Here is an 11,384-nt window from a genome sequence, read left to right as displayed (position 1 = left end):
AAGCTACTTTGAAAATCGCTGATCCAATGGTAGGTTCTGATTTTACTATTTGGTTAAGCCACCGTTGGATCAGCGATTTTCAAAGTGGCTTAATAGATATTAAAAAGTTTTCAAAAAATATAAAATTTGGTCTCCTAGCATATTTTAATATGGAGATCACATCTAACGGGTTGGATCGATCATTTGGATTTTAAAAATCGGAAAACGACTTGATTGCACGGGAGGCTAGAAACAATCAATTGTTTATTAGTCTATCTCAATATATATATATATATTGAAAGGCTTGGTAGTGTTTAGTTTATCAAAATTGCATTAATAAAAAAATAGATTGCAACATCCTTTTAAATATTCCAGCTAGATCTCTCTGGTAAGCCCCTCTGATCCAACCCTCCCCTGTTTGCATCTAAAATATTTCAACATCAACATTTAATATATGAAATTGCTATCCATCTAAACTTGAAATATGATAATCAGGGGCGGACTCATATTGTATCTAGGGAAGAATGGGGAGGACGTGCAACTGTCTTTTTTGGATTTTGAATTTTAATAGAGATATTTACCAGTTTCGACTGATTTTGCCTTCTCCTGGAAATTTTTTACCCCTCTGAATGTTTGTTTTCTGAATTCATTAACTCGATTAACCATTTAAACCCGATTCGATATTTTTTTAACCCCTCTGACAAAAATCTTAAATCCGCCCCTAATGATAATCCCCCGTGGAAAGCAAAAAATCCTATAATATTTACATACCATTTGATTAGGCTAATTCTAGTTACAATGGTGATTGCATTTTGACAAACACACCAAAAGTAAAATTATACTTTTTTTTCATTTTCAAAATATGGTAAAAAAAAAATAATATCTTATCAATCAAATATGGGTATGCATTATCATTTTCCTCCAAAAAAACAAATAGTGGCATGCACGTTCCGAAAATTTTATTAATATTAACTTTAAAAACTACCACTCTTTGCGCTGGAACTTAAAATCTGATCAAACCCGTACTTTTTTCTCCGATTTCTGACTAACTTTCCAGTAAAAAATTTTTTGGTTTGAAACCGGTCAAAACCGACAAAAAACAAAAAAAAAAAAACTAGATTTTATCACCGGTGATTTTAGCACGGTTTCTAAAGACTTTTTTTTTACTAAACAGAAAATTAGAATAAAACATTATGCAGTACATTTATGTTAAGAAAAAGACTTAGGATCTCTATTTTAATATCCAATCGACAATATTTAATTAATTGGTTTTTGATCATGCATCTTTGGCATCAAAAACATTATATTCAACTAAATTAGATATTATTTATGATATTATATTCTAATACTAATCATGCATCATTTTAATTTTGATGAGAGTAACTTCTGGTCGGCATGAAATATGACTCGATCTGTATATGGACATTAATTAAAAAAAAAATCTATAGTATATCGAATAACACAACGCAGCTTTTGTTGTATATATAAAACAAAAGATGGAGACAGAATGCATGGTTCTTTTGTTATATTATAGGCCTTAAAAAAATCATGAGAGACTTTCCAGTTTCCACCTCTTGGTTTAGGCTAACCGTTTCATTTGGAAGCTTCCGTGCATTTAATTAATACGCTATCTAGCTACTTATTTCATTCATTACTTTAGTGCGTGACCTTCATTACTTTTATTAAATAGCATGGTTCTTCTGTGACCCTTTTTATTAATCCCACTGTCCAAAAAAATAAAAATAAAAAAAAACCACAAATTATGAGGAATTCGAAAAGTACCAGGACCGCCAACTCTGCGGCTCCATTCTTAGATGGTTGCAGATTGAATTGGAGGCTCCCAAAACTCATAAATGCACCGTAATATACAGATATTTAGATTTTCGAGAGCCTCCAATTCAATATGTGGCCCCCCTAAGAATGGAGCCGCATATTGACTTGAAGGCCCTGGTATTTTTTGAATTTCTCAATTTCATTGGTGGTTTTATTTTTTAAATGGTATTAATAAAAATTTTGGTTCTGCAACAATACTGGTTATAGCTACATAAGGGCAAAGGCGGAGTTTAAAAAATAATGAGGTTAATTGATTATCATTTATTTATATATATAGAGAAGAGAGAGAGAGATGGGCTATGGTGAGTTGTGAAGTAAAGCGCGCGACTATTTTACTTCACACTCATATTTTGTGATTTTAAAGTTCAAAACGTCGATTCGAACCGCTCAACATGATCTCGATATTGAAATGTGATTGGAGACCAAATTTTACATTTTTGGAATTTTTTTACTATTCATTAAGCCACTTTGAAAATCGCCGATCCGGTGGTCCAGAAATTTTTACTGTTTTTACCGTTCGTCGAGATTTTCAGATTTTCAGAGTGGCTTAATAAATAGTAAAAAAATTCCAAAAAATGTAAAGTTTAGTTTGCAAGCATATTTTTATTATGAAGAACATGTTGGAAGGTTTGAATCGGCTATTTGAACTTTGAAAATGAAGATATTGTGTGGAGTATAAACATGTTTTACTTCGCAACTCACTGTAGCCCATCTCTCTCTATATATATATACATATATGTATGTATGTATGTATGTATGTATGTATGTATGTATGTATGTATGTATGATTTGTTATATGATTCAGAGTAAAATATTATGGTATTATAAAGTTGATCTTAAAAAAAATATTATGGTAATATTTAGAATAAAATATTATACAGGTGCGAAGTCAGACTTTTAAATTATAAATTAAACACATTTAGAAATTATTTCAAAAAAAGACTCCTAAATGTGTTTAGTTTCTATAGTTTGAAAGTCCGACCTCACACCTGCATAACAGAATGAAGCATGAGTACTTTCATAGTCATTCTTTCTATATTGTTTTAGCTCAATGGCAACAATTTACCACTCTTAAGATCATGAATACAAAAGTCTAACAAATATATACACATATCTGTATTATGAACAATTAAAGTTAAATGATATATTATGAAGCACATGAAAATGAACAAAGCCTGTCTTTCTGTGGTGTCTTCATCTCTCTTGCAATTTGAATCCACATTCGAAGGTTGACCACGCACACAGAAACAGAAACCTAAACTGCTCCACTTGACTTTCCTATTTATGCACAGTTCACATTAATATTCAATTCGCATGCATTGTATAATATATTCTTTTGATAAATGTTTTACTGAGGTTGAATTTAATAGTGAACTTCAGTATTAAATTGAGCTTTTATTAATGGATATTCTGCCAAATTTTGTTACATTTCTTAGGGGTGTCTATGGGTACGGTAAAGATATGATGAAAATAATTTTGTATTTTATCTGTCTAAAATTATTTTATATTTCTCATATTTTTCTCCGTTAAATGTTATTCTCATCCGTACTGAAATACAATAATCTTACTTAAATGTTCAATAAACAATTAAATAAAAATATTACTTTATACACATCATGTACATTATAGCATAAAATATATAAAAAATATATAATTTTACCATTATTTTTTAAGAGAATAAAATAATAATAATAAAATAAAACTATATACAATATTGTATAAATCAATCTAATGATTAATTACTAATTAAATAAAACTAAATAAATGTTGTATATAAATCATTATATATTGTATAGTTAAATGTAAGAATAGAAAACTAACTTATATAATTTTGTATTTACTAATTACTTTACATGATAACATGTACGATTAAATATTATCTATACATTGCTCAATCAGTTATGAAATATATATATATATATATATATATATATATATATATATATATATTATCAAAATCCATGCTTGATAAGTTAACGGAATTTTTTTTTTATCAATATTCATAGAGTTAAACGAGTAAATGTATTTCATTGTCGGGTGAGGATACAATATCTCTTGCTACATCACAAAATATCTTCAAAAGTGATCACAAATTCAATATATCTATAAAGAGGAGGGTTCCAATGCCTCATCTTTTTTCATGCCTCCCCATACAACATATTTTATATCTTTATTTTCAACGTTTAAATTGTCGATCCGAACCGTTCAACATAATATTTATACTAAAATATGCATGGAGATGAAATTTTATATTTTTTGGAATTTTTTTACTAATTTTTAAGATAGGTACAAAATCATTATTTTTTAACCGTTAAAAAAACAATGATTTTCTACACATCTTAAAAAATAGTAAATTTTTTTTAAAAATTATAAAATTTCATCCCTAACCATATTTTAGTATATATATGTCATGTTGAACAGTTTGGATCGACAATTTGGACTTTGAAAACGAAGATATAAAATACGAGATATGATGAGATATGAAAGGCATGAGGCGTTGAAAACAAAGATATAAAATAATTGATGCATATTATTCAATGATTTTTTAATAAGTTGGTTGAGGAAGTGAATTATTTTGTTATAACACTATCTTGACGCATTAGACTTACTATATATAACATTTTACATTGTTAATTAATGCTTATTATAACAATATCCTTTGACTAACATTAGACTTATTATAACACTTTATTTTGTTTTTGTTAATTAATGTTTTTAACTTTGTCATTTAATAATGAAATATTTTGTCAATATATAGAAGATTTTTTTTTTGTTTTGTTTTGCATAAACCCCAAACAAAACAATAAATAAATTAATATATATCTATGTATGCGCTAGCTAGGTGCCACTGCGACATAAGCTGAAAGGAAAAAGGTGTAGAGCCCCATCCAGATCCAAACCGTTTATAATTTATTGGTATTTGGCAAGTTGTTTGAAGAACGTACCCATCCATCATCCATCATGCGTGACCCATATCATCATAGCGCCGTCACCTTCATGATTTCGATAGGCCGTTAACCGCCGCCACACCCGCCACGTGGAGCTCTCTCAAGGCCAGTCGCCGTATCTCCCTCATTTATCGAAGGCGCTACTCACGCCACGCCGCCACTAGCTATTACTGCTCTTCATTGATTATCATTAATCCTCAGACTGATGATCAGAACGTTGTAGCCTAGCCTGCCGCCCTGCCCTGCCCTGCTTCAATTCAAATCAAATCAAATAGCCAAATAAATATCTTCATTGTATCTGCGGTACACAAATACACGGTACATATATGATATATGATGAGGCTCTTCTCACAGGATGACAGCTGTGGAATTATTGTCGTACAATATCTCTGGAATCCTCTGTTTTTCCTCTTTAGAAAATCTAAGCCTGCAACATAAGTTTTTTTTTCTTTGTCGTAGAATATAATTTTAGTTGTTGCTGTTAATCTTTTTATTTAATTGACAGATTATATGAAAAAAAATTGTTTGATAAATAATTGGTTTACAACTATTTATGACATAGTTGTTTGTTGCATAAAATTTAAATTAAATTTTAAATTGTTATATAATTGATTTGTTTGTTAGACCATTCAACAATTAGGTAATAGTGAAACAGTTGCTCTAAGCGATGGAATTAATTACAAAAATCCATATTTTGTCGACATGTATACGTGTACTGATGCGTATATCTTATAGTTAAAAATCCATATTTTATCGTATGAGAATCGCAGATGATATATCGGATGATAATTGCGCAAGTAATAGCAACCGATTCGTGTCAGACATGAATAAGGTAGGTTAAGTAGAGCATTCGATAGAATATCCTGTTACATTCCTTACGTATCAAATAATGAATCGGGTCAAGTAAAAGAATGAAAAAACAACCCGCACCAGGGATCGTCGTCAGAGGAGCGCAGAGATTAGTGAAATAATGGTAATTAATTGACTACGACAGCTGATACAAACAGCGGCGCAACAGACGCATTAGACCCCTAGCTTGCACGGATTTGTATCCTCTCAGGTATTACAGAGGATTACCCTCACTTTACGGTTTGAGATTCGGGCTAGTATAGAGGGCACTGTTATTAGACTTTGAGATTCGTGCCAAGTTAAAAAAGAATGGTCCAGATCTAGTAATTGTAACAGATTCTCTGATCAGGTATTGGAGAGGATGTGAATTCAGCTAGCACTGGACTGCGCCTATTAGTTCTTTCCATTACAGCTGTTCTTTTTAAACGAAAATGGACCTGCTGGCTACTCCCTCTGTTGTTCCCAGGGATTTTTCTACCATGGAACATCAAATTTTTCGCTACATATTTTTGTGGTGGACAGTGGACCGTGGACCGGTGGTTCCATGACATTTTTCTTTTTCTTTAAATAAAAGACCCTGAAAACCGTACGTTCCCCGTAGAAAAAAATTACATTAAAAATATCTCAAAGTACGGAAAGTAACACGAAATACGATAAAATTTATGTTCTTGGCAAATTCTTTTTGGATTTTGGAAGCAACGAACCATTGAACCGTCAGCAAGTTGATAATCATTATCGATAAAAGCGTGCATTTTGACAGCATATGAACCGGGTTCAAGCAAGCGGCGGAGACTCCATCCGGCCAAAAGTCCAAAAATCATGATACTGAGATATGAGAGGCGAGACGATTCGAGATAAAGAGATGGGCCCACAGGGCTCGTGATCTCATCCGTTCATCTATCTGTAAGTCCGGGCCCACTAACTCCCCTTCCTATCTCACACTATCACTTTAGCTTCCGACTCTTTATTCCTGCCACTATAAATACTTTCTTCCCTTCCCCTCATTAAATCGCGTATTTCTTCTTTCTCAATGATCACGAACTACTCCTCACTTACCTAAACTGAGCAACGAAAAGCCCCATCGCCTACCACTTATAACAAAGAGGATAAAAAATCTAAGAAAAATATAATCCTGAAATATGAGAAAGCTATGAACTTTTGACCCTTCTTTTCATAGAAAATGAGAATGGAAGAAGACAATTTGAGGATCGAAATTAGAGAGTTTGATCCTCGGATGGATAGAGAGAGTGTAGAATCGGTGGAGCGCATGTGTGAAGTGGGTCCTAGCGGGAAGATTTCTCTCTTTACTGATCTCTTGGGGGACCCACTTTGCCGCATCCGTCATTCCCCTTCTTACCTCATGCTGGTACTACTGCCTTCCAGTTATCATATAACTTGGCATTTTTTTTATCAATTTCAGTTTGATTTTTGATGCAATACTTATTCAAACTAATAATCGGTACAGGTGGCAGAGATAACTGGGTCATTGAGGGAAACCGTAGGCCTGGTGCGCGGCTGCATAAAGACTGTGACTTGTGGCCGCAAGCCATCTCTCCGGAATAAGAATCACACCGGGTCTACTCCAATCGCCACTAAAGTAGCCTATATTCTAGGCCTCCGAGTCTCCCCTGCTTACAGGTACTTAAGCTCATGTCTTGTGTCATATCACCCCTGTAAAGTCGCAAATTTTGTCACGACAGTGTGACTGAGAATATAATAGTTAGCATTTACAAATTTGAAACAGGAGGAGGGGTATTGCGCAGAAATTGGTGCAACAAATGGAGAACTGGTTCAAGCGAATGGGTGCTGAATATTCGTATATGGCTACAGATGAGGACAACGAAGCGTCAGTGAAGCTCTTCACCGACCGGTGTGGATACAACAAATTCCGAAAACCATCAGTCTTTGTGAACCCGGTGTACCGCCATCGTGTACCAGTCCCGCACCGCGGAGTCCGTCTAATACGTCTATCCCAACACGAGGCTGAAGTTCTCTACCGGCACCACTTCGCCTGTACCGAGTTCTTCCCTCATGATATAGACTCGGTGTTACGCAACCCGTTATCTCTTGGTACTTTCTTGGCTGTACCGGCACAGCAATACGGCTTGGCTTGGAATTGTATTGAGGAGTTCTTGGCCTCACCGCCCAGTTCATGGTCTGTGCTGAGTGTATGGAACTGTAAGAATTCGTTTCAGCTGGAGGTACGAGGCGCTTCAAAACTGGTAAAGGCCCTGGCCGGTACGAGCCGGTTCATAGACCGGATGTTGCCCTGGTTTAAAATCCCTTCGTTTCCCAACCTGTTCAGACCGTTTGGCGTCTACTTTTTGTATGGAGTCGGCGGTGCGGGGCCCGAGGCTCAGCATTTAATGCGTGCACTGTGTGCGCACTCCCATAATATGGCTAGAGATGGTGGGTGCGGATTGGTAGCTACGGAAGTGGCTGAGTGCGAACCCATCCGAGCTGGGGTGCCACACTGGGAACGGTTATCGTTCTCGGATCTGTGGTGCGTGAAACGGTTGAGTGAAGAGTACAGCGACGGGGAGATTGGTGACTGGACAAAGGCTAGACCTCCGCCGTCAATTTTTGTGGACCCCAGAGAGGTGTGATTGATCGGACGGAGGAGAAGCATTTTGTAATTTGCGTGCGGATAATATCCGGCTTTTGAGTGATGTAACGGCTGTAACGGAATGCGGGTGACGGGTTGTTGAAAGCAGCACGGCTTTTCAATGGCTTTTAACGGTTCGGGATATAGTTAATGATATTATGTGGCTCTTTTAGTGTAGGTTTTTTGTGTGGCTATGCTCTGTTCACAAGGATAGCTATCTGTATGACACGTAGTAGCTTAGGAAGCATAGGATAAGTGTGGTGGTGGTGTAGATGTAGATGGAATGTTGTGCATCTTTTTTGAAAAATGACACATGAAGTAATGAGGTTCTCTTTTTTTTCCTCTCTGTTTTGGAGAAGATATTCTCATTTGTTGTATTATTATTCTGTTTAGGTTTTAGAATTTTGCTCTTTTAATCTTTAGGCCGTTAAAGATGATTCTAGAACTTTTTTTAAGTTGGTTTGGAATCAAATGCGTTGAGCTAGGTTCTCTAGGTATAGATTTTGCAAAATTGGATCTCAAATCTAATTAAAGTTTGGTTTGCAAAACTTCAGTTTGATATTATTACAGACTTAATTGTGTCATTAAAATTTGGCGGCTTTTCCATTTTTGGGGCTGCCCACTTCTTAAGATTTTAATTTAATTGTTTACCAAAATAGGTTTTCTTTTCTTCACCAAAAGCGCAAGTTTTAAGGGCGTTGATATTTATTATTCTTAACTTTTTTTTTTTTATTGCTAAAGAAAGATGTCATGCTAATGATGCTCCTCCTCCTCCATAATCTTTTAGGCTTTTTGTATGGTCTAAAATTTATTATCTTTATTTAAAAAAAGATAAGAAAAAAAGTACCAATCATCTCTTGTTTGCTAGCATATGAATTTTAGTTTCTTAATCTTACCTCATTTAACGTTGCACAACTTTCCCAAGGGGAAAGAATAAAAAACATCTATTTTGTACACTTCTGGACGGACGGATTTAGAATTTTTGTCTACAAAAGATTATCGAATTGGGTTTAAATCCATTAACTAATTGGGTACTTGATAAAAAAAATAATATTTTGACTTATATTTTTCAATACTCTGACCTATAATTTAAGATGCTCTAACTTACAATTATAATTATCAATCATAATTGAAAAAAATATTTTGATTTTAATCTTAAATTTAATCTGAATTAAAAATTAAATATTCAGAGAAAAATATTTAAGAAGAACAAAGTCGATCAGAAATAATAAATCACCAATAAAATTTAAAATTAAGGAAAGGAGGAAACGACTGCCCCTAGCTCCAGATGGGCCTGCCCCTGCTTCTGGATTGAGCTGAATTTTTGTTGGTGAGAATTAATTGAGAAAACGCTTTCTAAAAGCATATCTATCTTGCAAACATATAATCCGTGACTGCCCTCTGTTTGCTTCTGTGCCCTGGACCTGGTTTTCTCCAAATATCTCTGTCTAAATAAACCTTATCGTTGTACATATATACCGCAGATGGCTCCTTTTTTACTTTCAATATTATTGTTTGCAAATATGATATTTAATAGAATAAAATGGACTTAGTAAAATTTTGTTTACCTAAAAGTCAACAACTATATTTTGATTTTCTTGGTATAAATCATAATTAGAAAAAAGATTTTTATGAAACCTACATGATTTTTTTTTACAAAAATCATAAGAACCGAAATGTCATTTCGTTTCCAAAATATTTTATTTTTTTTTGAACGAAATGACATCTTGATTCTTATGGTTTTTAAACAAAGCAATCAAGTTGGTTTGGTAAAATTTATTTTTTTATTCATGGTTTCTAAAAAAATTCTTTTTTTAAGAAGCATATATATAGTATCGTATCTAATGTGTTGATTTTCTTTTTTGAGATAATATCTTTTGAATTTATTTAAATGGGAATAGCGAATGGAGACCCACCACTGTACTTATATGGGGCATATATTCCCTCAAAATAATGTTGTATTTTTGTGTGTTTAATTGACAGTGACATCAAAAGTTTATCTTAAAAAGATTTTAAAAGACAAACAAATAAATAGGAACCAAAGGACACATGCCTTAAATGTACTGGTTCTGTACCTCAGTACCTCTATCTGTTAAATTTGCATGCGACCTTCTTTTATCCCTTGGAGAATTTTAATATGTTTGGATACAGCGAGAATAGCGAGAACAGTGAGAATAGCGATGTTCCGATCCATTCAAACATACTCAGGAACAGCGAGAATAGCGCTATTCTCGCTATTTCTACAAAAACATGGAATAGTAAATGAACTCTCTCAAAACCTCAAACCCTACAGTAGCTATTCTAAATGTTCAATCCAAACAACTTCTCGAATAGCTTTGAGTTAGCGCTATTCTTAAATAATAGCTGTTCTCGCTATTCTTAAATAATAGTTGTTCTCGCTATTCTTAATTTACTATTCTCAACAGTAGCTATTCTCGCTATTCTCTAGTGCATCCAAAATAAAGTAAAGAAAGTGCAAGAAAAATGTGATTTGCAGTTTCGGTAGTTCGTTTGTTTCCCTTCATTATTGTTGTTTTTTTTATCTTATTTAATACATATTCGTTTTCTTGCATCTCTCGGTCAGAAGCGGAGTCAGACTTTTAGACTATAGAGGTCAAACGTAATTGGAAGTCAAATATATAAAAAAAAATTCTACTACGAATGAAGATTAATTTCACATTACCCATAATATTTTATCTTCAAATATAAAAAATTGAAAATAAATAGAGTCAATTGACCCCATTCATATAGGCTAGATTCGCCTCTCTTCCCAGTATTATATAATTTATACTTGAACGACCTGTTGGTAGATTACACAATAGGATCCAATAGATCTAGCGTTGCAAACAGAGGCGGAGCTACATTCATGGAATGAGGATCAATTGACCTTCATTTATTTTGAAATTTGTTTATACTTATACACGATTTTTTATATAATATAGAGTAAAATGCTATAGATACGGCAATATTGACCCCCATTCACAGTATGAAAAATTTATATAACTTATTCAATTCATATTTGACTCCCATAACTTGAAAATTCGGCTCCACTCCTAATTGCAGTTGTATCCGGAATTTGATCGGGAATAGACAAAAAATAGAAGTAATAGCGAAAAAATAGTAATAATAATAATAATATGCGAGTCTGTGGATGGGAAGAAATGAATTGA

The 11,384-nt window shown here is 33.6% G+C and overlaps 1 protein-coding gene across 3 annotated transcripts; it reads left to right on the top strand.

Moving 5' to 3' along the window:
• The first annotated feature begins 6,581 nt into the window (after positions 1–6,581).
• On the top strand, positions 6,582–8,551 carry LOC144574055 (putative N-acetyltransferase HLS1). Of its 3 annotated transcripts, XM_078323884.1 has the most exons (3): positions 6,582–6,975; positions 7,075–7,247; positions 7,354–8,551. In XM_078323884.1, exons 1-3 carry the CDS (start codon positions 6,790–6,792, stop codon positions 8,213–8,215), a joined length of 1,221 nt encoding a protein of 406 aa, XP_078180010.1. In that variant the 5' UTR covers positions 6,582–6,789; the 3' UTR covers positions 8,216–8,551. The 3 variants fall into 3 exon arrangements, with proteins under 3 accessions (XP_078180010.1, XP_078180012.1, XP_078180011.1); XM_078323886.1 differs by lacking the exon at positions 6,582–6,975 and having other exon boundaries at positions 7,118–7,247; positions 7,330–8,551; XM_078323885.1 differs by lacking the exon at positions 6,582–6,975 and having other exon boundaries at positions 7,123–7,247; positions 7,334–8,551.
• Positions 8,552–11,384: the final 2,833 nt, after the last annotated feature.

This window comes from Carex rostrata, chromosome 22 (assembly GCF_964058835.1).
Source record: "Carex rostrata chromosome 22, lpCarRost1.2, whole genome shotgun sequence".
In the NCBI taxonomy this organism is placed as follows: domain Eukaryota; kingdom Viridiplantae; phylum Streptophyta; class Magnoliopsida; order Poales; family Cyperaceae; genus Carex; species Carex rostrata.
Note: the sequence above shows the minus strand (reverse complement) of the source record. Positions and strands in the feature narration are given on the sequence as shown.